At 37.2% G+C, this 27,103-nt stretch overlaps 3 protein-coding genes and 1 long non-coding RNA gene across 4 annotated transcripts; 3 read left to right on the top strand and 1 right to left on the bottom strand.

Annotated features, from left to right (window-relative positions):
* Window positions 1-1,276: 1,276 nt before the first annotated feature.
* Window positions 1,277-26,711, bottom strand: LOC147483914 (uncharacterized). Its single transcript, XM_086576750.1, has 12 exons — window positions 25,408-26,711; window positions 24,966-25,317; window positions 24,670-24,875; window positions 24,396-24,570; window positions 24,259-24,318; window positions 23,603-23,711; window positions 22,870-22,956; window positions 22,423-22,648; window positions 2,362-2,532; window positions 2,190-2,252; window positions 1,960-2,091; window positions 1,277-1,660 (listed from the first exon to the last, which is right to left on the bottom strand). Exons 9-12 carry the CDS (start codon window positions 2,419-2,421, stop codon window positions 1,277-1,279), a joined length of 639 nt encoding a protein of 212 aa, XP_086432876.1. The 5' UTR covers window positions 2,422-2,532; window positions 22,423-22,648; window positions 22,870-22,956; window positions 23,603-23,711; window positions 24,259-24,318; window positions 24,396-24,570; window positions 24,670-24,875; window positions 24,966-25,317; window positions 25,408-26,711.
* Window positions 4,010-5,025, top strand: LOC147483917 (uncharacterized). Its single transcript, XR_015206311.1, has 3 exons — window positions 4,010-4,039; window positions 4,124-4,315; window positions 4,396-5,025. It is a non-coding gene; the product is annotated as an uncharacterized LOC147483917 (long non-coding RNA).
* Window positions 11,488-13,761, top strand: LOC147483916 (uncharacterized). Its single transcript, XM_086579678.1, has 3 exons — window positions 11,488-11,671; window positions 12,404-12,879; window positions 13,054-13,761. Exons 1-3 carry the CDS (start codon window positions 11,488-11,490, stop codon window positions 13,759-13,761), a joined length of 1,368 nt encoding a protein of 455 aa, XP_086435804.1.
* On the top strand, window positions 17,065-18,470 carry LOC147483915 (protein FAR1-RELATED SEQUENCE 5-like). The gene is made up of 4 exons (XM_086579676.1): window positions 17,065-17,444; window positions 17,628-18,036; window positions 18,108-18,309; window positions 18,394-18,470. The coding sequence occupies exons 1-4, from the start codon at window positions 17,065-17,067 to the stop codon at window positions 18,468-18,470; spliced, it is 1,068 nt and encodes a 355-aa protein (XP_086435802.1).
* Window positions 26,712-27,103: the final 392 nt, after the last annotated feature.

The raw sequence follows: 27,103 nt of genomic DNA, 5'->3' as shown, positions 1-27,103 counted from the left end.
CCCATTAGATTAACTTTGAGATTACGATTAGATAACGAGTGATTAACACCGTTTTCTATTACCAATGGACACAAATCCAAAATTCAAAAGAGAGCCCGCCCAAAAACTCATCTTCTTCCCTCCTATTGAACCCATGTAACTAACAAATGAGCCGACAAATTGATTTCGTAAACTACAAGCTATGCACACCAGACCCCGTTTTTGCATTCCCCGCCCCCATTGCCACATCTTTATTTTTCTTGCATAGAAGTGTGTACACGCGTCTAAAAGACGTATCAATCAAAATCCCAACTGCTTAATAAACAAGATAATTTTGCTGAAAATTTCTACCTACTAACCATTCAAACCAATTTAAATGGGGGTAGTATTAAGGGGGGAAATCTTCCCAATTATAAAGTTTCAATGATACATAGCCCTGAACTAGAACAACTAATGGGTGTTCATCAGATACAAACAAACAACAACAACAACTAATGGGTGCTATGAAGAAGCTCTCCAAGATTCTCATTCCATAGGCATCAGGTTCTAGCCTAAACAACGTACAATCCCATTAGAGAAAAAAAAAGATGACCCGCCAAAACGAAGATGCAGATAGCTATCTCTGGTTAGGAGAATTAGTTGATTTGATTCTATTTTTTCTCTTCTGAAGGAAACTTTGAAGAGACTTCTTCATAAGCATGCCATTTGGACTATGCAGTTGAGATTGATTGAAGGTATGGTGATCCAGGTTCTGAATGAGAATCATGTGAACTTTTCAACTTTTCATCAGTTTCTCTCCTTGCATGGTATATGATTGCTCTAGCCTGCATTTAATTAAAACCAAATTATCAGTAAACTTAATCTTTAAACAAAATTATCACTAAACATTTGAATGTGAACTCCTCCATACTTCAATTTTTTGAGTCGATTTGGTTGTCACACAAGTAGTTCAGGAGCACAATAGGAGAGAAGAAGATGAGTTTTTCGCGGGCTCTCTTTTGGATTTTGGATTTGTGTCCATTGGTTTAGATTTAGTTACTTAAATAAAAGATTTTGACAGCTAACGTAATAGAAAACGGTATTAATCACTGTTATCTAATTTTAATCTCAAAGTTAATCTAATGAGATTAGTTGCGCCCACACAAGTTAACTTGTGCGGTTACCCTCACTGAATCCGGACTCATAATGTATTGAAAATTTCAATATTACATGCATATGAAGGGAAAAACAAAATATTAGAAAATTTCAATTGAGATTTTCTTAACTAACTATTTACTCGAGCAAAAAAAGCTGAGTCTTAATTCCCGCACTCTCCTCCAGGTCCACCATAGACAATTTCATGTCCAATGGCTTTCCCTAGATATTTCATATACCCAATTTCATAACATCTAAAAACGTCTGCATATACTTCTACATCGTCTTCGCTTATATTCAACCAATAAGATGAATCGGATAACTGGAGCAAACGAATATATGCTACCTCCGTAACATCAGGTTCATCTGGATCCGGCTTATTGCTATTCCCTAACGGTGGACTTGTTACATATGTGAACCCTTGTGCTAGCCCACCCCAAGCAACATATGAGGCACCATTTTTCATGTCAGGAACTGAACTTGATGGCCAATATCCAATATTTACGTCATTGTTGAGTTGTAACCACCAATTTTTTGTAACTTTATCCTGCCATGACAAGTTAAAATCATATGCTTGTGAATTGAAAAATAGAAAAAGAGAGAATTTGATGCACCAAATTTTAGGAGAAGAGAACAGTATAATGGTTGATCATATAACTGATAGGTACATATAGTCAGAAATGCATTTACGGGTTCGTAACTTCGTATAAGCAAATCACTATTAAAGTTCCCGAATTAGGCATGATGATTGATGAGTAACTTCAGGAACGTTCAAAATAGTGAAAATACTACTTATCACAATTTTTTTCTTAAAATGAAAATAGTGCATTTGGAAGTGGAACTTACTTGATAGATATTGATTGGAATTACATATGGTACTTCATCATATGTTGATGTTTCATTGAACACAATGTCGACTGGATTTTCTCGGTCAATTTGAACAAAGTTGCTACAAAGAAGATTGAAACAACCTTTGTTCTGCAAAATAAGGAAATATTGAGAAGTTGAGAACGGACTTATTTAAAGTTGAAAACTTACATATGAAAAAAAGAAAAAAAAAATACGTCTATACTTACATAGTTAAATAAGGAAAATACAAATAAGCGGGTTTTAGTATCTCCATAAAACTGTGGCGAAACCTGTTACACATCCGTAATGTGTTACAATCTGATGAATTGACCAAGTTTATGACAATGTACTAGCAAGTAACAAGTTCACATATAAGATCTGAGGGAATGATTTACGTACCATCCATCCAGTTTGTAGGCTGGTGACTTTATTATTGCCTAAGCGGGTTTCAATCCACATACGCGCCGAACTAGTCTGCCCAGGTTTAACTAAGTTTGAAAGATTATGCAGGGAAATGATTCCCGAAATACCGTGAACTGTTTTCGTACCTTTTGATCTTAGAATTGCAGCCTGCAGAATACAAAGAGTTGGTTTCATACACACTAAAGTACAAAGAGTAGGCTCCATAGACACTTAGAAGTTTAAACTACTTTTCTTCAAACAAAAGAAAAAAATTTAAAAACTTAAAATGGAGAAATAATGAAAATGTTTTCCAACAAACAAGCATACTTGTTTGGTTACAAAAACTTTCCTTGGCAACTTGAACTAGAACAATGTAATAGTTGAAATAAACTCATAAGTTTATTTTTTTCTTTATTTCTTTTTTAACAATGTTGCAGACTGGGGAGGTGTTTCCAGCACAGTTAATAAAAAGGGCCTTAAAATATTTTGGTTCCCTTTTTTTTTAATGAAAATTCTGTTAGAGTGTGTGGACCAAAAAAAATAGTCCCACATTGAACAAGAAAGGAGTTCATCATGGGTTGATAAAGTGGGAAGCTCACTAACTAGTACCGGGCCTTTTAAGATAAAACCCCACACCCATGGCCAAGATGTGGCCCAAGCCCGATGGGTGGTTAAGTGGGGACAATAATAGTTATTATCCCAGTTATCCCATGGAGGCCGAGGCCCGATCATCGATCATGGAGGGATGTTGTTGTAGGATTCGAGGGTGTAACTTCGAGAGTTGGATCTAGCAGCAACATGGAATGATGTTCGAGGTGGAGTAGAGCCCCTCCCTTAGACCTTAGAGGCCCGGACTAATAAAAACCCCACACCCATGGCCAAGATGTGGCCCAAGTCCATGACGCAAATCGGTACTATATCCCATTTTGGTTTAAGTGGGGACAATTTTTTTATCCCATGAAAATTCTTCATTAAAATTTATTAATTTAATCTAGGATATGCAAAATATCTACAGGAGAATACATGTAAAATGCCAGAGTACCCATGTACTCAATCGTGAAATATAAGAGCTTAGCAAAACCCGCGTGACACAAATTTTCGCGCCACATCCACAGACCTTGGTAAATTCAGCTACGATGTGACCAAGAGGTTACCCACCTTTTTCTAGTTTCTCTGTGGATGCGTAAAATTTGATGCCCGCCTAGAAATGCTCTAAGGGTGTGTTTGGAATCTGAAAGACTCGAACTCCACAAGTCCACATTTTAGTTTAAAATTTCACTGATATGAGAATGATTTGGTCAAGCAAATTACATAGAGGGCCATGTAGAAACACATAAGTTTATTTTTCATTATTTATTTGTTTATATTTTAAGTTATTTGTGCAGTTGTGCAAAGGTCATTGCTTGGACAAAATATATATATGGGTTATATTGACATACCCCGCATTAGTTGTAATTAGGATTACCCCCCATAATAATTGAAATTAGGATTTCCCCCCCAATTTGACAGTCAATAGGAGTCAACCAACAGTTGCCGTCAGTTGACTGGTCAAGGATCATGAATTGTCCTAAATACCTTTTTTCTGTGAAAATTACGAAATTAGCCATTGACACTGTTCAAAATCCACAACTCAAAGCCCAAACTCGAAAAAACAAGTTGATCTCAAGTTGAAGAGGTATGCCATCACCACTCAACCCCCAGTTTGCTTATAGGAATCAATCAATTGTAAAGAGGTATAAGTTGATTTTTTTTTTGTCAGGTGAAAAAACCGAATCCTAGAGAATTGAACCCGTATTTTAAAGATGATGGGAGTGGTTACCCAGATGATGTAGGACTGACAAATTCTGGTCGATCTTCCTCTGTTGTTGGAGATGGTGGTGCAAGTTGGCGAATTAAAGCATTGAAACGTGCACAAGAACAAGCTGCTCGTGAAGGGAGAAATCTCAAGGAGGTAGTTAAACTCACCTTCCATATAACTCACTAGTGACATTATTCATGTCTCTGTAATTTGATTGATAATCATTTGTTCAGGTTGCTGAAGAACGCTGGGGTTCCCTAGGACGGTGATCAGATCTCTGCTCATCATCGCTGCCCCCCTGCTCATGCTCATTTGCATGCCATAAAGGATATGAAGAGGGGAATAATGAAAGAAGAAAATGATTTAGATGATAAAGCCAGACAAAAGGATGAAAAGGATTATGGTGCTGGAGGAGACTACTCGAAAGATGTATCTGTCCGACATCCAGGCATGAGGGAGCCTAAAGTGCACGATTCCTTATCCTGGAGAAAAAGAAAAAGGGCTGATTTTGAATTAAGCAAAATCATGAACTATTGCTCACTGTGCTTAAGGGGAAGCTGGAAGTTGTTGGATGCAATGTAAACTTGGATGTCACTGATACGCTTGATGAGTCACTGAGTACATGTGCATTGAGAGTCGAGATTGCAATACATCCAATTATGCAGTAGTGCCTATTGGGTATTTTAATTCATTTTTCTTATTTGGTTTTTGTTTGAATAATTTTATTAGGTAATTGATTTTTAAACTTTGATTATAGTTTTATTTTTAGTTGTATTTTAACTTGTTTTTTCGAGTTTGGGCTTTGAGTTGTGGGCTTTGAACAGTGTCAATGGCTAATTTAAGTAATTTCCACGAGAAAAAAAGGGTATTTAGGACAATTCATGATCCTTGACCAAATCAACCGACGACAACTGTTGGTTGACTCCTATTGACTTGTCAAATTGGGGAAATCCTTTCAATTTCCCTAATATAATATTATGGTCTTTAACCTCTTTGTGTGAAGCCTACATCTGACGGCTAACAGTTAATACAGTCAGTACATCTGACAGCTCATAGATATATATATTAAATTATATCTCATAGATATATATATTAAATTATATCTCATATCTTCATTCCGATATATATCCACAGGATTATATCTCATATCTTCATTCGGATATATATCCACGGGAAGGCTATATAAATCTATCCAGACTGACGTAAAATCTATCCAATTACCACAAAGCACAAGCCCTACGTAAGTAAAATCGGAAATCATAAAAAACAACATCCTAGAATCTTAGGATAATCTTAGGATAATAGAGAGTCCTAGAGAAAATCTAGGTAATATATTAATACTTGAAATAGAGAGTAGGAAGAGTCCTAGGATAATAGAGAGTCCCAGGAAATAGAGAGTCCCGCACTCATCTTCTATATAGACCTCCAAATGTCCACGCACATTCATCAACTTTAGCTGCTAATGTTAGTACTGCTGCTATTGGTGTTGCTGCTTCGTCTCTGTTTAGCTAACAGTTAATACAATCAGTACATCTGACGGCTCATAGATATATATATTAAATTATATCTCATATCTTCATTCCGATATATATCCACAGGATTATATCTCATATCTTCATTCGATATATATCCACGGGAAGGCTATATAAATCTATCCAGACTGACGTAAAATCTATCCATCCACCACACAAAGCACAAGCCCTGCATAAGTAAAATTGGAAATCATAAAAAACAACATCCTAGAATCTTAGGATAATAGAGAGTCCTAGAGAAAATCTAGGTAATATATTAATACTTGAAATAGAGAGTCGGAAGAGTCCTAGGATAATAGAGAGTCCCAGGAAATAGAGAGTCCCGCACTCATCTTCTATATAGACCTCCAAATGTCCACGCACATTCATCAACTTTAGCTGCTAATGTTAGTATTGCTGCTATTGGTGTTGCTGCTTCGTCTCTGTTTATTTTGAAGCTTCTTGCCTCTCTTTCTTTACTGCCCCATCGAAATATTTTGTAGGTCTCTGCGCCTGCCCATCGAAATATCCACGCACATTCATCAACTTTAGTCGCTCTTTGTTAGTACTACTTCTCCTGCTATTGGTGTTCTTTAGCCGTCTCGTTTATTTTGAAGCTTGCTGCCTCTCTTTCTTTACTACAGCCTCTCTGCCGCCCCCCGAAATGCGCTTCGTCTATGTTTATTTTGAAGCTTGCTGCCTCTCTTTCTTTCTTTTGCGATCTCTGCGCCCCCATCGAGGTATTTGCACTTTTAAGCCGTGTATACAATTACTGATTATATTGATGTAAAGTTGGCGTCCCACAATGTAACATAAAAGTGTTTCCGTTTGGCGGTCCGAAGGGGTCTCTTTGGTATACTACGAAGACCAAGCTTGCTACCTCTCTTTCTTTCTTCAGCGGTCTCGCACTGAACAACCGTTTGGAACCGTAAGCTTTTGTTGAACCTTGATGACCCAACAAGTCTGCACGAAACAACATTGAGGTCTGCGTTTACAACGATCGGAAGTCATTTCACGGGCCGCAACTTTCTTGGAAAGGTAAGAATTCATGGCTCTAATATAGTTAAGAAGGGAGAAGAAGCTCGCAACGGTTCCAACTAGAAAAGAAGTGGCTTTTCTCATCTGTAAAAGGTGAGGTTGGCCTTAAGGTTTATATTTCACCGAGTTTGAACCCGAATCTCCTCCCAAGTCCAATCAATCACCGGAACCTGTTCCTTCAACATCAAAGACATAGTCCAGCAGTTTCTACCATCGATTCTACTTCCAATAACACAACCTCTGCGGTTGCTACAACAACCGAGGTTACCACCTCTAAACCTTATGTAGAGTATCTCTCGGTGCCTAAAACCTCTGCTCCTGAAGTAACAGATACATCGAATGCTGCTGTTTCTAACACTAAACCTTCACCTCCTAAACATGCAATTGATAATAGCAGTGGTGCAATTGTTAATAGCAGTATTTGCACTTTACTGATTATATTGAAAGAATCAGGCCTGAGTCTGAAAGCCCTGGGCCAATATTCCCATGGGTAAGTCTTCTTACTTTTCATATTGTTATGTTATCTTGAATGAAACTTTTATGCATATGCATTATTAGTATCTAATGAATACATGAGATATCACGCCAATCAATGAATATATTTGAAGTAAGAATCATGTCCTGTGAATAAACTTAATCACGGACACTTCACATTGAAAGGTTGAGACTTGGGAGTGGGTAGGCATGAATTTTGCGTTGGATTACTGATGATTAGTTTTATTTCACAAGCTATTCAATTGTCAGTGTCCTAAGAAATAAAAATTGTCACACCTTTTTATCATTTTTCAACTGCAGGTTGGTTCAGTACATCGACTCTTATGATCCACCACTAAAAGGATTGCAGGAGGACCTTAATTTTGTCAGCCCACGTCTTGGAGACCGAGCTTTGTCATCTTTGCAGCCATTAATGTATGTATTCTATGCTAATGACTAAGTTACACATAACTTTGAAACAGATAGAGTTGCTAAAAGTAGAGGTGAAGATTTGCAGATGAAGTGCTTGCTCGAGCTTTATGGACTTAAGGTAAGTTTATGGCGCCTATAACAGCATAATAACATTAATAAGCCATTTTATTCCCATATATGATATAGTTTTACTCATGAGATAAATGGAAGTTTGTGAGTAAGGTAGGGCTGATTATATCACCTTTTTATCGTTAACTCTTAGTCTGGGGTTAATGCTGAGCTTATGGACCAAGTTGCATAGAGCCACATTGTCCTTTATACTGCTGTATGAGACTTAAATTTGATCCTCTCTCTTAGCTAATGGACGGGGCTTGACTTCAGATATCTTACAACACTGCACAAGAAATTCTTGATTTTTTTTTATCAAGTATCCTTCTCCTTCCACTCGGCACTACTTTCTTTTAGTCAGCATTTTTAGGTTTTTTATATCCATTGTATATGTTTGGTATCTGTGAATCTGCAATACATTTAATTAAGTATGATTCTGACTTCAAATAAAATAACTCTTTATTACTAAGCTTGGTCGCTAACATGACAAGATGAGTCTAGATTTACAATACACCCTTTGAGGTCGAAAAGGTGATTAATATATATGTGGTGATTAAAGGATGAAGGTTGGTAATATAGACATCTCCCGTATATACTCATTTTCTTAGTTCATATAGGAAGGATACTTACAGGTCATAAGTCACAATGGTAGATGAAGTCTTGAATTGATAGACAAATACCTCATCACCTATAACGACATTTTACTGCTGCCTAAACTAAATTAGAAAGTTTCATTATTCTGTTCATCTCACATGGTCCCTATTACTTACCGTTTAACTTAGCATGGTATGAATGATGATTCCCATGGATTCTTTGCATTCCGTAAACATAGGAGTGAAGGTTGACAATGAGTGTATTTCTATTCAGTTTGTTATTTTCCAAAACTTCTAGCCTTCATTTGGCTGAGTAGAAAACTAATATTTCTTGGTTTAAGTTGTTCATTGATCTTTAACATTCAGTTATCTTCTACCAGTGAAAGTGTCTTCTTTAACTCTTTGCAGTCATATTTATTTTGTTTTTTGCTCAACAAGTTATTAATTATCAATATTTTCTAGTATGTCATGTTCTCATAAATATTTTATTGTTTTCCATTTTCTCCTTAGCATGGATAAGACACAAACTATTTCTACCAGTGATCGTGTTGCATTTGCTGAGGTATTTTTTCAAGTTTTTTTTATCTTCTTTTATTCTTTCACGTTTTTTTTTCTTTTATTCTTACATGAATTGTAAAACTCCACAATCTATACAATGTTTGTTTTATGCTTACGTTAATATTGTTAATTTTAAATGTATTTAACCTTTCACCAATTACAAAATAAAGGTTATGAACAAACAGCTACATAAAAACCATCAAGTCCAATCAGCTTATGAGGTTGTCGAGATACCTCCACGGTCAACTCTACTTAGTGTTACTCCTTTTAAGCGCAAGTTGGCTCAACGCACAAGAAGGGAGAGAGAGCGCATAACTGCTAATTCGTCAACCTCAGAAATACCTTCACATCAAGTCCAATCAGCTCATGAGGTAGTGGTCGCACCTCATCCATAGTCAACTATTACAGTTATTCCAACCAATCCTAATGCTAAGGTATATATGTATTATATTGATATATACAATATTTGTTTTCTGTCATACGCTAATTTTGTGATGTACAGGTTATTAAAAAACAATTGCATGAGAACCGCCAAGTCCAATTAGCTCAAGAGATTGTCGTGACACCTTCACAGTTAACTCTTGGAGTCAGTCCCACCAATGCTTTCTTACCTTCGCAACTTTCTAGGCACAAGTTGGCCCAACACACAAGAAGAGAGAGAGAGCGCATAAGTGCTAATACGTCAACCTTAGAAAAATGTTCGCATCAAGTCCAATCAGCTCATGGGGAGGTGGTGACACCTCCACAGTCAACTATTACTGTTAGTCCGACCAATGCTAAGGTATGTATTATATTTTCACAACATATGCAATATTTGTTACGTTAATTTGTGATGTCTTTATTGTTTTATCAAATACAAAATACAGGTTGTCAACAAACAGTTGCAATAGAACCATCAAGTCCAATCAGCTCAAGAGGTTGTCGTCACACCTCCACAATTAACTCTTGAATTTAGTCCAACCAATGTTTTCATACCTTCCCAGCTTTCTAACCGCAAGTTAGCCCAACGCACATGAAGAGATAGAGAACGCGAAAGTGCTAATTCGTCAGCCTCAAGCTTGAGGAAACACACTCAAAAAGCGTCTTCCGATCGAACGTTGGCACAATGGACAAGAAGAGAAAGACAACGAGCTCAAAATGTGGCATTAAATGTCACTACTCCACTTCCTATTAGTGTTTCTGAATCAAGAGAATTCCCCTTAGTAACAAGTTTTAGGGTGAGGAGCAAAAGAAAGCAAAGAGTCAATGATGATTTGACTATAATTAAAAAGAAGCGGACTAGGAGAAACTTAGCATCAAACTTTCAGAATATTCCAGCGGTGTCTCACACGTAAGTTCATTTATCTGTCTATTTTTTTTTAGTTTGTTTTTTTTCTCGATCAAAATATTATCTCTGACATACTTTTTATTTCTTTCCCGACTTAACAATTTTTAGCAATGTTACGACTCATCTAGAGGAATCTTCTACTGATATGCATATTCACTCCGGACATTATCTTGGAAAGATGGATGTGGCATGTCCCTTCTGTAAAGCACTGCACTGGATGGATGAAAGACTTGCAAATTCATCGCTTAGTAGACCTCTTTTTGGGATGTGTTGCAAACAAGGAAAAGTCAGTCTTCCTTTACTTAGTCCATTGACTCATGCGATTCAAGATCTATATGATGGTAGTGACGCCAAAGCCAGGTCTTTTAGACAACATCTTCGTCAGTATAACTTGGCTAATGCATTTACCAGTCTCGGTTGTCAACCGGATGACCGAATATTCAGCGGTAGCGGTCCTATTCCATTCACCGTTCATGGTGAGTTACGCCATCAAATTGGATCGTTACTACCAGAACCTGAGAAAGATCCGACTTATGCTCAACTCTATGTTTATGACCCAGCCAATGCCCTTGATGTGCGTTATCGCCGAAATCCATAATTGAGACGTGATGTTTTAGATGTCATTCAGAGTACACTGTCGGATTGTAATAGATTTGCTGAAAAATTTCGTCAGGCATATGATATATTGAGTGCTCGCACAACTGAGGAAAATGACGTGGCAGCTTATCTCCATTATAATACATCTACTAACCGACGTCGATACAATCTTCCTTCAGCAAATGAAATTGCAGTTGTTATACCTGGGGATGGAACTGAAATCAGAAGCACAAGAGATATCATTTTCATTATAGATCAGGTAATGCACTGAAGCGGATTGATGAATGTAATCCCGCTTATCTACCCCCGTGCATTATCCTTTGTTTTTTCCTCGGGTGAGCTTGGATGGTCAACCGAAATGAAACTTTATGATGTCAATGACGACGATTCGAGGCGATTGACTCGGATGGCGCTTTTATGCATATCGCTTTGTTTGAACGTCATCAATATTCAAAGAATACTCCGTGGTGGAAAATTATTTCAGAGCTTCGTGATGCTTGGGCTTCTATCGAGCAAAATCGGCTATACTATCATTATACCCACCAAAAGGATCTTCGTCTTTGAAGTGTACATGAGTTTGACAGATTTAGGCGAGGATACGGATCCCCGATCGGTTGGTCACGGTTTATTTTGCCATCATCGCTCATTGGAAGTCCAAGGTACATGTATGAGATCTTTCAAGACTCGATGGCTATAACACGTTACAATAAGCATCCAGATATATTCCTTACGATGACAACTAATCCTCACTGGCCAGAAGTGCAAGAAGCCCTTTTAGAGAACCAAAATGCATTTGATCGACCTGATGTTCTTGCCCGTGTTTTCGGCGAGAAAGAGAAGAGCTTTAATGAAATTTATCAAGAAGAAAAATGTATTTGGCCGTGAAGTAGCTCATGTGTACACCATTGAATTTCAGAAGCGTGGCCTCCCGTACATGCATGCACTCTTTTTCCTCAAGCATGAAGATAAAATTCGTACCGCAGCCCAAATTGATCGAATTATATCTGCAGAATTTCCCGACCAGAATAAGGATCCCTTGCTCTTTGATACAATAAAAAGTTGTATGATCCATGGACCGTGTGGTGTTAAAAATATGAACTCACCGTGTATGGAAAATGGCAAGTGCACAAAGCATTTTCCACATGAGTTTACAGACGCGACAACCATACAAAAAGACGGTTATCCACTTTATATGCGTCGCAACACGGGACGTGTCTATATGATGAAAGACAAAGAGGTTGACAATAGGAACGTTGTCCCATATAATCCACAGTTGGTGAGGATGTTTAATTGTCACATTAATGTCGGCGTGTGCGGGATTGCAATGTGTTAAATACATCCACAAGTACATCTACAAGGGCAATGACGTAACAACAATGGTGTTGGACGGCGAAATGAGATTAAACAAGACATTGATGCCGATATATTGGACCACCGTAGCGACTTGGCGGCTATTTGGGTTTTCCTTACATGAAGAGTTTCCAACTGTTGTAAGGTTATCTCTTCACTTGCCAGGTATTTAACACCTAATTAAACAAATTTCATCAATATACTATTAAGTTATACTGGAATGCCATACTATTAAGTTATGATTTGTTGTCAGGTATGCATCATGTTGTGTTCAACCCTAAGGAACCGATGGAGAATATTCTTGAGAGGGCGAAACAACAAAAGTCGAGTCTCACTGCATTCTTCGACTGTTGTGCTTCAAATCCAGATGCTCGGCCCTATACTTACCAAGAATTTCCCGAGCATTTTGTTCGGCACAAAACAGATAAGGTATGGACTAAAAGAAGTAGTGGTTATGCTATTGGCAGGATGTATTTTGCCAAGCCCAACGAGGGAGAGAGGTTTTACTTGCGTCTACTATTGACCATCGTAAAGGGCCCAACATCATTTGAGGATCTACGCAAATTTGAAGGTATTCCTCATCCAACATTCAAGGCTGCATGTGTTGCACGTGGACTTCTTGAAGATGATGGAGAGTGGATACATTGTTTAGAAGAAGCGGCGATAATGAATACTGGATATCAGCTAAGGAGATTGTTCGGCATTATTCTCGTTGAATGCAATCCAAAGGCAACCACATTTGTTGTGGGATAGATTTTCAACAAGTATATGCGACGACTTGGCGCACAAATTACGAACTATCTTCAACATTCCTAATCCATCAAAAGAGCAGGTGACAGATATTATATTAATGCCTCCTTCATGTAGCCTATATTATATTATTAATACACAATTTTCCTTCAGGTGACAGATTACGGGTTGCATCTATTGGAGCAGTTCCTCATGGAATCTAAAAACAAAACTCTAGAAAACTTTCCTCCAATGCCACGCCCACTCAAAAAATGGAACAAAGGGATTGGAAATAGACTAATTTGGGAGCAACGCCAACTCCAGTTTGATTTACAAGATGAACAAATCAACCGTAACATTGATCGTCTTAACAATGAGCAACGCCATGCGTTTGATACCGTGGTTGATTCAGTCATGCAAAATGCAGGGGGAATTTTCTTCTTAAATGGAGCTGCAGGTATAGGAAAGACATTTGTGTATAATACGATTGCAGCTAAATGTCATCATCTAGGACATATTGTGATTGCAGTTACCTCATCTGGTGTTGCGTCGCTTTTATTAGATGGTGGTAGAACAGCTCATTCAACTTTTTCTATTCCTTTTGATGTGTTGGAGAACTCTATGTGCGGCTTCAAAAAGGATTCACTCCAAGCAGGTCTGTTTAAAGATACAAAATTGATAATTTGGGATGAAGTCTCGATGCAGCATAGGTTTTGTATTGAAGCAGTCGACCGTTCACTCCGGGATGTTTGTAACAATGAAAGACCATTTGGTGGAATCATTGTTGTTCTAGGCGGTGACTTCCGACAAATTCTGCCAGTTGTACCACAAGGTGAACATGAGGATATTGTAGGTGCATCACTGAAAAGGTCTTTGCTCTAGAAACACGTCAATGTTTTATCTTTGGTGCAAAATATGAGATTAGACAGTGACTTGCCAGAGAACGTGTTGTTCTCTAATTTCTTGATCGAGGTATTACTTAATTTCTTGAAAAAAATAATGTTTTTGGTCGACCATTTTAAATTATACACAATCACTCATCTCATATGCTGCTCATTTGAAATTTTCGGGTTGGAATGAAACCGAAGAAAGTGTTCAATTGCCGCCGGAGATTCAAAATTGTAGCAGTCTTCATGACTTGCCAAATAATGTATATCCCGATCTAAGTGAGCAGTATGAAGCTGACCCAAATTATTTGACCAAGCGGACTATCCTTTCAGCACGCAACGATGACGTTAGCACTATAAATGCTAATGCACTAGATACGTTTCCTGGGGAAGAAATTGTTTGCTTAGGTGCTGACAAGTTAGGCGCTGCCAGTGTTGTTGATAGTGGTAACGCAAATAGCTATCCAACAGAGTACTTGAACTCACTCGATCCTTCTGGGTTGCCTCCATTCAAGCTTACGCTCAAGAAGGGATGCCCAGTAATGTTGCTGAGAAATATAGCGCCAACAGATGGACTTTGTAACGGCACCCGCCTGATGATTGTGTGCACAAAGCCACATGTGGTGCAAGTTCTAATCTTAACTGGAGAAAAAGCAGGGAATGTACGCTTTATCCCGAGAATATCATTAACGCCTTCAACCAATGAAATACCATTTCAAATGACCAGACGACAGTTTCCAATTCGATTATCGTTTGCAATGACGATAAACAAATCACAAGGACAGTTTGTTAAGTACGTTGGTATTGATTTGCGAAACCCGGTGTTTAGCCATGGTCAATTATATGTGGCGTTATCAAGATGCACTTCTTCAAAACGAATCAGTGTCATCCTCCCTCCTGATTCTTCAAACCACACAACTAATATCGTGTATCCTGAAGTCCTGCTTTAGTTTGAGAGAAGGTATATTTCGTAACTTTTGAGCTTTAAAATTTATACAAAATTACTTCTAAAGTTATTAATATTTTTCTTGCGGTGGAATTATCTTATTATGCCGCATCATTAGCTTAATTTTGAAGGTAATTAACATACTACGACAAGCATAACTATTTACATTCATTCTTTGTTCAAGGTTTTCAGTGACATCCTTTTCTTTGAGGCCAAACTCTTCAATAAACTTCTTCATATTGTCATTTTAGTTTGAACAGAGGCCAAACTCATGCAAAGCAACTGGAAATGTGGCCTACTATATATGGAGAAAACTGCACAAAGTGGGGGAAGCATAGAATGGGTGATGAGTGGCATGAGAAGTGGTGGAATATTACGATGCCTCTCGCCAAGCTGAGAACATTACTATACATTCGTATTGTGAAAATGTCATTCAAGTTAGATCAATTCTGTACGATTATTTGGAAACATATGCAATTTTTTATCGCCTCCACAAAGACTAGATGTAATTTTTACATCCATAATGACTTGAGTGATATAGCCACGGGTTAAATTCTAGTATATATACAGTTTTGCTGGACTTCCCGGATAAAAAAACTTCCGGACCAAACAAATTCACGTGACTTTTTTTCTCTCTCATTTCTCTCCACTTTTTTCTCCAACCCCACTCTTTCATCTCTCCTCTCTCTTTACTTTATTGATTTTCTTTGACCCCACACACTCTCTTTCTCTCTCTCCACTTTATCAAACAATTTTACGTACTTTTTTTTCTCTCTCCTTTCTCTCCAATTTTTTCTCCAACCCCACATTTTCTCTCTCCTCTTTTTTTATTTTATTGATTTTCTTTGACCCCACACACTCTCTTTCTCTCTCTCCACTTTATCAAACAATTTCACGTACTTTTTTTCTCTCTCCTTTCTCTCCACTTTTTTCTCCAACCCCACATTTTCTCTCTCCTTTTTTTATTTTATTGATTTTCTTTGACCCCACACACTCTCTTTCTCTCTCCACTTTATCAAACAATTTTCACGTGCCTTTTTCATTCTCCTCAATTTTTTCTCTCACGCCTCTCTCCTCTCTATCTTTTAATTTCTTTTTCGACACTTCCCAACTTACCCCACCTTCACACTCTCACCTCAATATCACCACCACACTTTTTACTTTTTTTTTAGTGTTCCAACGTGGAACAAAATAGTCAACACTATACTATTGCTTTTCAAAGATCAAGACACAAGTAAGCTCAATTTTTTCCCCGTTTTTTTTTCTCAAATTTTTATTATTAAATGTTAATTAATTATATTCCGTTTTTAACATATTGGGTGGTATGCTCAATTTATATACATTTAATTTCTTAAGAATTATTATTAAATGCCAACTAATTATAATGTTGCTCATATTTTGAAATTGATATGTGTAGCATCTATTGAATGGATATGGAGTTTGAACATTTGGACTCAGATGAAGAAGAACAGTCTGATATGGTTTATATGCCTGAAGTAAAAGAAGATTGCAAACCGAAAATAGGACAAGAATTTCACTCTTTGGATGAAACTTATGAATTTTACAATACTTATGCAAAAGTGGCTGGATTTAGTATACGAAGTAATTCTACTAAGAAGGATAAAGAAGGCAATGAAATAACTAGGAAGGAGTACTGTTGTTTCAAAGAAGGGAAACCTAAACAGAAAAATAAGAGAGAAAAAAAAGAAAAGGCGACGGGGGATTGTTCGTGAGGGTTGCAAGGCAAAATTGTCAGTTTTGAAGAATAAATTGAAGTCGGGTTACAGCGTCAGCCAATTTATCGAGGTCCACAACCACTCACTTTCAACCCCTCATAAAGTACATCTGTTGAGATCTCACCGTGGCATATCTGATACAAAAAAGTCATTGTCTAATCTTTTATCATCTGCTAATATACCTATAAACCAGCAAATTAGTATTCTTTCAATGGAAGCGGGTGGAATAGAAAATATTGGTTGTACAGAAAAAAACCTTAGAAATTTTGTTAGAGATTCAAAGAGCTTAGTAGATGGGCATGATGCAGAGATATTGATGGAATATTTTTTGTCAGAGCAAGAAAAAAATTCTTCATTTTCTTTTAAAACTGAGATCGACGAAGAAAATAGGTTAACTCATTGTTTCTAGGCTGATGCAAAGGCAATAAGGGCGTACAAGCTTTACGGTGATGTAGCAGTGTTTGATACAACTTACAAAACCAATAAATATGGTATGATATTTGCACCATTTGTAGGGGTGAATAAACATAGTCAGACTGTAATATTTGGTTGTGCATTCATGTGTGACGAGACGACAGAATCATTCATTTGGCTACTCCAAAAATGGATGGAAGTAATGTCAGTTGCCCCTCCCAAAATGATTATCACCAATCAAGACCCTTCTATGTCAAAAGCTATTGCTCAAGCTCTTCCAAATACATATCACCGGTACTGCATTTGGCATATTCTGAACAAGTTTTCTGAAAAATTAGATGCAATCATTTATAGAGATCACTATACTGCGTTTCAAAAATGCATTTGGAATACAGAGTCTGGGGAAGAGTTTGAGGCAATGTGGCAAGAAACAATAGGGAAGAGCGAACTAAAAGATAACACTTGGTTAGCTGCATTGTATGGTATGCGGTCCAGGTGGGTTCCATCATTTGTGAAACACATTTTCGCTGCCGGCATGTCAAGTAGTCAACGGGCGGAAAGTTCACATGCATTTTTCAAGAGGTATGTCTCTAAAAAAAATTCTTTAAATGAATTTGTTACGCGATTTAATAGGGCACTTGAATACTAGCGTCATAAAGAATTGCAAGCTGATCATGTTGATAGCAATGAGCGACCCGTGATGAAAACCCCAATTTCTATGGAGAAGCAGATGGCAGATATTTATACATTGTCTATTTTGATTAGATTTCATAATGAGTTGTGGGAGAGTTTGGAGTATTTTATTGAAAGTTCGGTAGAAAATGAAAAGCAGGTTGTCTACATGGTGAAAAGGCCAAGTGCAAGAGATTCTAGACCGCGGGAAATTGTATATGATATGGCTCTAAATTTTGCTACATGTAGCTGCAAGAAATTTGAATTTGAAGGAATTCCTTGTAGACACATTTTGGCTTACTTGAAAGTTAGTCAAATTGTTTACTTGCCGGATGCTTATATACTGAGTAGATGGAAGAAAGACACAAAATTGGAAGAAATAATATCAGATGGTGGGAAAGAGGTGAAAGAAAATAGTAACAATGACTTTATGTTGTTGAGGCACACAAAATTATCTCATCTTACTTCAAGGGTACTTGATGACGCTGTAGCTTGTGAAGAGGCAAGTGAAGTATATGAAGAACATTTGAAAGTGGTACATGAAAAGATTAAGGAAGTGTCAAGCTATTAAAGGAGTTGGAATTTCTCCAACGTAAAAACGATCGACATGTGACTTTGAATGAGCCTAATCTTGTTAAAGCAAAAGGCAGTGGAAAACATAGATTACAAGGGGGAAAAGAGAAGGCACAGGTTCAAGCAAGTCAACTAAGGCGTTGTAATGGATGTGGACTTACTGGGCAATCACATGACAAAAGAAACTGTCCGAAGTTGATTGGTAATTTTCGATTGCTTACTATTTTTATTTAATAATGCACTCTTTTATTTTTATTTGTACTGAGCTTAATATTGGATGTTATAGGTTCAACTGGCACTCAAAGTCCGGCTGATGATGGTGGTAACTCGTCAACCTCTACAGAAGTTGAACGCTTGCCTTGAGTGGACCATATAGTGAACTGGTGGCTCTATCCATTTGTGAAATGGAGTTAGTAGTTTTTTTTTCTTCAGTAAATTAAATGGGGTTCGTAACTAGAATTAGCAATCGTTCTTTAGTATATGAATTGAGGTGTTTCTATTTTATTTTTTTAAAGCTAATGAATTTTTAAACTTCTAACTTTTAATGACATTCACTAGTTCTCTCAGACAAGTTTGTTAAAGAATTTTATTCAAGTTTCCAACCAAAGGACTATTCATTGTTTCCTTGTTCCACTGTTTCTAACATAAGTTTCTGACAGCACAAATTGGTTGTCACAAAAAGTTCCACACCAAGAGTACAGTTGTAGTCCCACACCTTTTCCCCAACTCCTTCAAAGCCTTGGTAAATTTGAACGCATTTCAAAACGCAGGACACACACACACACACCAGCAACTGATACGGGTGAAGTTAATCTATTAAAAGTTTTATTATTGTTTTTTGTGTGATCTAGTGAAAGTTAGTGATTTTTTTGTTTGTGCAATCAACAAAGAATAAAGAATGCAAAGGCTTTTGAAACAATAAACCCCTCTTTCCCCAAGAACAGAAGTCCGTAAAAGTTATCCCCGCTTAGTGATCATCACAACTCTATAGTAAGTATACCCCGAAATTGCCAAATTTCTCCTTAACCTGTCATATAATCATATCGCCATATCCGAAGTTATAGGCCACAAGTCGGGCATATCACAATCCTAGTGTCTAAGATCTAACTCAATCCAACATTACTCGTGAAATAAATTAAAGCTCCCCAACAAGTATCATTCTATCCACTCTCAAAAGAAAGAAAATTTCAAGAACAAAGAAAATACACCGTTTGACATCACCACAATTTAGTAGTTTACACACAAAAATCCAAAGAAAACCTGTTTTAAATCAAGTCTCGCTTTGGTCCGCACCATATGATATCACATTAGATTCATAGAACATCAATAAAAATCACATTATGGTAAAAGTCGTCTGTTCATAGAACATCAATGAAAATCACATTATGGTACAAGTGACTGGCTCGTGGTACCCGTCCTTCCATTCGTTGGTACATATTTGATTCAGACGGTTTGTATGTGAAGTCAGATGTATCAAAACGCATACTGGTTATGCAACAGAGAACACAGAGATTAGAGAAGGGTTTCGTAGTAAGAATTGCAAGAAATTGACTATAACAATGAAATCCAATGTAGACTGCAGTTCACTAAGAATGCACAGAAAAATGACTCCCTACATATTTGCCTCAAGTGTAAATAGAAATGCAAGGAATTTATGGAAGTAAAGCACACCTTTTCCCTCGTCCGTGCGCTCCAAGCATTATTTCTATTTGGGCGATCAAGGGTGCCAACTGCAGGTTCGGGCCAGAAAGCAGAGCTCCCCTGCCTGCTTCGAAAGTGGTCAGGGAACTTTACACTTGGAAATTACAAGGTGCTTGTCATCACTTTCATAGCTTCAGAATTCACACAAATATAAAATGTAGGATAGTAACAAGCGACAAGTGACAACCTGCTTTTCATTTTCTACTTACGTGTATTGGTGGATACGTCAGGTGAGGCTTTGGTTTTCATTGGTAACAGATAATTCTAAACAATGTAAAAAACTTATGATTTCTATTGAGGTGGAATTAGAGTGGCCTTTATCTCTTAATTGACTAGAATAGTTAATTTAATGAGTGAAAGATACAACCAGAACCCCCACTTTTGGGATGGAGTAGAGGTTTAGCTTTGCAGATCTTGCGATCACACCTGTAAGTAATTTCGCCAATGTGCCGTTCCGCCACTATATGGTCCCAACTTTTCTCCATGATGGTGGTAGCTTTTCAGTAAGTTATAATCATGATAGTTTGTAGTCCGGCTGAAGAACTCCACTAACAGAATGTCACCAATGAGCGTAATTCCATTACCTTTACTAGACAGTTTAGACACCAAGAAACTTGTAGCGGGGTCACTCCATTTTTTTTAATTTCTCTAATTCGCATTAATTTTGTTTCCCACCTTTTAAGAATGCATGTGGGCACACTAAAGCACGATTGTTATATCGTATCTTTGGGTCATTCCTTGGTGACACTAATGTGTTGAACTCTCACCTGTCATTTTATGGGGTTTATGTATGCTTTGTTATGGACATGCATATTTTTCAAACTAAACAAGATACCTCCAACATGCTGATTTACCAAAAGTTACTACTGCCTTTAATCATGCGGTTATTAATTAAGAAAAAGCGTAATGAAAAAGAAGATGATGCTTGGATTGTCGCTCATAAAGTCATAACTCATAAGTAGATTTGGATCCGACTCTGTAGAGTGTTTGTTGATGTGTTATATTCTTCCTAATTTCTCTTAAAATGAAGCACTTATTTCAATGTTCTATCTATAGACTAGATACTTGGACCAAGAGGTTTATTACCAAAAGTCAGAACCATTTATGTCTTAGGAATGAACTTTACGGATTTTTCTTGTTGCCGCATGCTTTCAAAAGCACCGGTTGAAAGTACTTTCGAGAACTCTAAGATTGCCTACGATTTGCATGAGAGGTTAAGCTTAATAAGGAATGCAAAGATAAGGTTGGAAGAGAAAGGAATTACCCCATCAATAGCGGTAAAGCAAATTATTCCTCTTACGATTGTATTTTGTTGCCCAAATTTCTTCCTCCGCTTGCGCTCTATCTTACATAAACTTCTTTCCTTACGGAGAATCGCAGAAAGCCTAAATATGTCCGAAAAGAAAATTAGGAATGCTACTTGAGGTACTAAATATGGGAAATTAATTTTTTTCGACAAATAATCAAGCTAGCACTATTTCCATCCTTTCCAAGTTTCCTTAAAAGAATAATCTCTCCCCGCAGCAACAAGTAAGGTATTCTCATTGACGGGGAGGCCTTCCCATCTCTTAATGGTCTTCCGGGAAACACTTCATAGTGTAAGTATAGACATCTTTATAGTGAAACTGCGGTTTTAGTTCTCGCGACTTACGCTGAAGCTATCTATTTCATTACCTGAAATAAGGGACTTTGTAATGCAAAGATATTGCGCGGATACCGGACTTCGAGAACAACCCCTCGCACGGGGCTCGATGAATGGACGCCAAGGTAATTAAATAAAGAAGTAAACTAGACATATTGTGTTTGCATGACTCCAAGACTTCACCATTGAGGTCAATTTACATCGGTAAAATTCATTTAGAGATAAGCCTCACCTCATGCACAACTCTTACCCGGGTCCGAGGCTATGAATTAATTTCATATATGCTTTACTTGTCCTATAGTTGTTCAGATCCTTACCTCTAAAAAACGGACGCACCAACCCATGGGTTGTGTCCACATCGGAGACGGACGGCATGGACGCCAGCGTCGCGTCGGACGCGGTCAACACCAGTTAATACGCGGGACTTAGATTGGCATACTTGAGCTAATTTTCCTTGAAGAGGGATCCATATATCAGCAAGATCCGATATATAAGATTTTACAAAATTGATTTCAGCATGTCCTAGGTATTAGGAGATCAGGGAGATTTGAGAGATCGAGGAGAAAGGGAGATTGGGTTGCTGGGATTGAAGGAGAAAGGGAAAAAAGAGTGAAATGAGGGAGAAAAGTCTAAACTATTTATTTAATGTGTGAGAGAGTGCCTGGTCAGAAATGATAGAGAGGAGAGAGAGAAAGAGAGTGTGTGGGGTCAAAGAAAATCAATAAAGTAGAAAGAGAGAGAGGAGAGAGAAAGAGTGGGGTTGGAGAAAAAAGTGGAGAGAAAGAAGAGAGAAAAAAAGTCACGTGAATTTGTTTGGTCTGGAAGTTTTTTTCTCCGAGAAGTCCTGACTAGAGCAAAACTGTATATATATATATATATAAAAGATATCTATAGATTTAATAAACCTTCTGGTGATCCAATTAACATTATTGAGTATTACCAAATAAAAAAAATACTAGTAACAAAACTTACATGTTCACCAGGAGCAAGTGGTGTAATTTGTGTTGGCTGATGTACATTAGTAACATACGATTCACTGAAAGTCTTGGCTCTTATTAGATCTTCTTTTACAATCCTTCGAATGGGGACTTCCTTCAGGGCAATCTACAGTTATAAGATTTTCTTTAGCAATCTTTAAGTGTGTATCCACTGACAGGGTTTCACTAGACATTCGTCGTGGACTAGAAGTAGGGCTCATCTGTAAAAGTATAACAATTTAATGAATTTGGCAATGTATAATAACTAATATAATATGTTCATATATATACTATGGTTTTTATCACGCCGGTTACGAGATTAGTTAAGAGCTAATCTATTGTAGATGTGATCTACCAACCATGGAGAACTACTCCAAAAAAAAAATACAGCTCATTATATATATAAAAAAGGGATAACTACAATGACAAGAAATGGAGATACCTGAATGCCATGATTTTGAAGCAATGTATGATCCAAAGATGGCTGCTTTTGGATGTCAATACAATTATAGATGTCGCCCACAATGGTCTGGAATACAATTATAAATATATTTGTCAACGTCGCATATTTTGTTTCAAAAGACAAATGAGGGCATATATGTGTACCTGCGTCAGTCTGGGAGTTTATGTAGTCGGAATGTATTTTAAGAGGAACTTCTTTTTGTTACACTGTATGTGTATGTGTATGTGTGTGTGTCAGCACAGGGCTTCAACAAGATTAACATGGAAAAAGTAGGTCCTATTCAATATAGTGCTACTTAACCGAAAGGAGGAAAAGGAAATTAAAGCTCTCTGTAAATTTGAACAAGAACTAAACACATTAAAGTTGCTGAAAAACTTCAAGATAGATTTGTTAGGTTCGAAATTTCAAAACTATTTTTCTTACAACATCGATGCCACCGAGATCATCCTATAACAAGAACTCCGCGTATAAACAAATCAATTTGGAGTCTTGAAGCACCACAAAAAGAATGTTCGCCGATAAATTCATCATTTGTCCCAATCACGGAAAAGATAAATACTTTAAATAATCTTTTTCAATAATTTAATTTAGAAAAATGGAAAAGTATAAAGCATGTAGACAGGAATCATGTATGACATTAGAGACAAAATAGACCATGGCGTACAATGAGGTAAAATGAAAATGGTGAAATACAAAAAAGAAAAAGGCAAACCTTAATTGTTTTGACGGAGGGCTTATTGAGACTCTTGAGTTGTCTCTCCAGCACCAAGTCGTCTTCTTTAGATATAGTCCTTCCTCCATGAATTCCATTGCAACTCAAACTGAGAAAAAAAACCAACAACCACAACAATGTAAAGGTACTGATCAAAGCCATTGGAGCCATTTAAGTCTTTTGATTTGGTACGATTCAATATTTGGTCTTGGTTCGATATTCTTAAATAAATTGAGAGCTGTATGTTTTCATTAAATTTCCATTAAATTTAATTTATTAACATAGAACATATACGAGGAATGTTTTATCAATTAAGGCAGCAAAATCATGAACAGATATTCATCGGATTTAGAGAATCCCAGGGCAAGTTTCTAACAATAAATTGATCGCTCTTTGGCAACTTTCTCTATTGTAAGCAAAACTTTATTGGAAATCAATTGCAATTTTAATTGGTGGCTCTTTGGCAACTTTCTCTATTTGTAAGTAAAACTTTATTGGAAATCAATTGCAATTTTCTTTACGGTAAGCAAAACTATATGGGATAATGGGAATCAATTTTCCTGGCATCATATCAGCTATAACTAATACATGGGTAGTCCGTGGTCTCAATGTGTTCTCTGAATGGAGCATGTTGGTAATCCATTACTGCAAGGTACCTTCAAATCCTCCTCCGAAAAAAAGCAAAGAATGTGCCAATTCTACATTACCATCACCAGCTGAAAACAGGCACATATGTCAGCTAGAGGGCATGCAAGAATTTAAAGTGAAATTCAGTAGATGAAATGACACTGACCAATCTAACAGCAGCTTGTTGGACTCTTGGAGGAACAGCATCAGATTGCATTTTGTTCAATTGGATGATTGCCAACCTTCTCCGAAGATCTCCACTTTTCAGCGGTTTCTTTCCAGTAAGTTTCAAACAACAGCGTTACAAAACTTGCCCCCAGCTAGCTGCAATCTTCAAGGAACTAAGGGTGTGACAAACAAGTATCATCACTAAAACTATTTTGATTATAAATACGAAATGGAAAACGGAATTGATGACTAGGGTCACCCGCAAAACAAACCTCCAAAGTGTTGTTGTGTAACTATCCTTCACTTTGATGAATTTTGAAACCAAACCCTTCACTTTTTATCTATCAAAATTGTCAACAGGATCTCAGTATGTGAACTGTACATTTATGCGGACTGTCCAGAAAGAATACAAACTCATCCCTCAACTTCTGCACCACCTCTAACTCCACTTCACAATCCTGATATAGATTACTCAGAGCTACGTAAAAGATCCATTCAGAATACATATGAAAAAATGTTTCTAGAGAAGTTGTTTGATTGGTTCATATTTAGTAAAAAAGTGATGAACCTTTGAAGAGCTTCCAGCTGACTCTCTTCGTAGGGAACAGACGTCAGTGAAACTTTTAACATTTTCAACATCCTTTCTTCTAATATTAAGCTCATTCTCACCGACATGGATTCTTCACGCTTTGGCATCAACTTCTTCTTTCTGTCAGATTACTCTTTTTTACAACCACTTATTTTAGCTTTGAGCTGCTTCAGATCTGTTTCAGCACTCCCACCTGCAGTTTTTGCATCACCAAATTAATCTTCAAGGCACTTCTCCTTATCCCCGTTGCTCTTACCAGCTAAGATACCGTTTCAGTACTAAACAGTAATGACATCATTTCCTTTGAAGGCTGTTTCATCATAGAACTGCACTATTCCATATGCAAGAGATGGAAAAATAATGTCAAGTTACACTGAAGCAACATATTAAAACACGCACAAGGAACTTGTTTTATACCCACCTAATTCTTGGAGAGATCCTCAAATCTCTTTTTCAGTTCAGCTACTCCATCCTCGGATTTTGAACAGCGGCATTCCTCTCTTCAAGAAAATTTTCAATGTCTTTAATACTTTCCAAGACCTATATATACAGCAGACGTGAGTATGAAAATTATGTATTCCGTACTACTGGCTAGAAATAAAAAAGGGGAAACAACATAACAGACACAAAACTAAATCAATATGGCAACAGACAATGAGAACAGCTTTGCCTTTTCAGCATTTCTTTTGTTCAGTTGTCTATCTATCTTCCTGATTTTCCAGTACGGTTGTTTCCTCCACAAGATCACTAGAAAGAGAATCTACTTTCTCCAACAATGTTTCATCTCACCTCCTGTCATCTGATCTTTTTCATATATTCAAACAGATATTTTTGTTACCAATTCTCTCTTCCTGCATCCTTGCTTCACCATTATCTATCTCCACATCTTGGCCTTTATATGCGCCGCTCCAGTTACTTAGCTTTGTTTCTGTTGGTCAATTAGCTTTGTTTCTATGGTTGTGTTCTGTTGGTCAATTAGCTTTGTTTCTATGGTTGGATCACATGTACGTACATGAGCGATGATCTTCATGTTACGGTTGTTGACTTGTTGAAGATCTAGGAATGGCCTGAATCATCTATGTTAATGTTGGAGTCATGGAAAATTGGTACTGGTATGAAAATAAATCTATCGTCCCTTTTATTTTCCTCTTTTTTACTCGACTTCAATATTTTCATGGCCAACCGCTGATCTCGGAACTCTTGTGGGCAGAATTACAAATACATGTATTCGATATACAGTATTACAACTTCAGACGTTGCACAGTATGTATAATTTGTAAACCATCTTTAATTACTCTTTGTGGTCATCCGTCATCAGATCATGTGCTGTAAACAAGGAAAACCAACTTGGTGAATGAGTTCAACCGGGTCACACTGAATGGGTGACCAGCTTACCTTTTCAGTTGTCTAAGCTAATTCATTGAGTTCCCCCCCCCCCCCTCCCGACGATATTTGGAATTTTGGATACGTAGTGTTGACAATTTTGAGCATGATGTTGTTATGATTGTGTGAAAATGAAACCACAGATAAAATTTTCTACGTTTGGTCACATGCAATTTTATCTCCAGTCATTTGTACAAATACCTTCTTGGGTGGTTACTTCTACCGTTGTTGGCTCACAATTGTTACCTTTTGATCCGGCCCTCGTTGTTTTATGTAACAGAAAGATAATTTCCATAATTCATGATTTCGAACAGTCGATGGACAATGTAGTCATGAGTCATGACACATGACCATAGTTCATGATTTCGAACGGTATCGGAATTCCTCCAAATATTTTGATTTAAAAAAAAATTAAAACGGAATTGGAACGAAGTGATTCGATATGTTTGGAAAACCGAATTTTCCGGCGAAAAGAGCATCACCACCACCTAAACAAACTGTGATTTGAGTATTTGACGAATTTTAACTAAACCTAGATTTATAAACTTAAAAAACCATTGAGGAAGAAAAAGATAATTAAGGAAAAGACATCCAAAATCGTCTCCAACTTATTTTTCCCATCTTTTATGTTTTTTTCATGGTGGTTTTGCAAAATCCATAGTGGCCTCCACAAACCACCATTGTTGTTGTGTCTTAACTTATTAACACTGATGATAAAGGATGACAATATACTA

Source organism: Coptis chinensis, chromosome 8, assembly GCF_015680905.1.
Source record: "Coptis chinensis isolate HL-2020 chromosome 8, ASM1568090v1, whole genome shotgun sequence".
In the NCBI taxonomy this organism is placed as follows: Eukaryota; Viridiplantae; Streptophyta; class Magnoliopsida; order Ranunculales; family Ranunculaceae; genus Coptis; species Coptis chinensis.
This window is presented reverse-complemented; position numbering and strand designations above follow the sequence as displayed.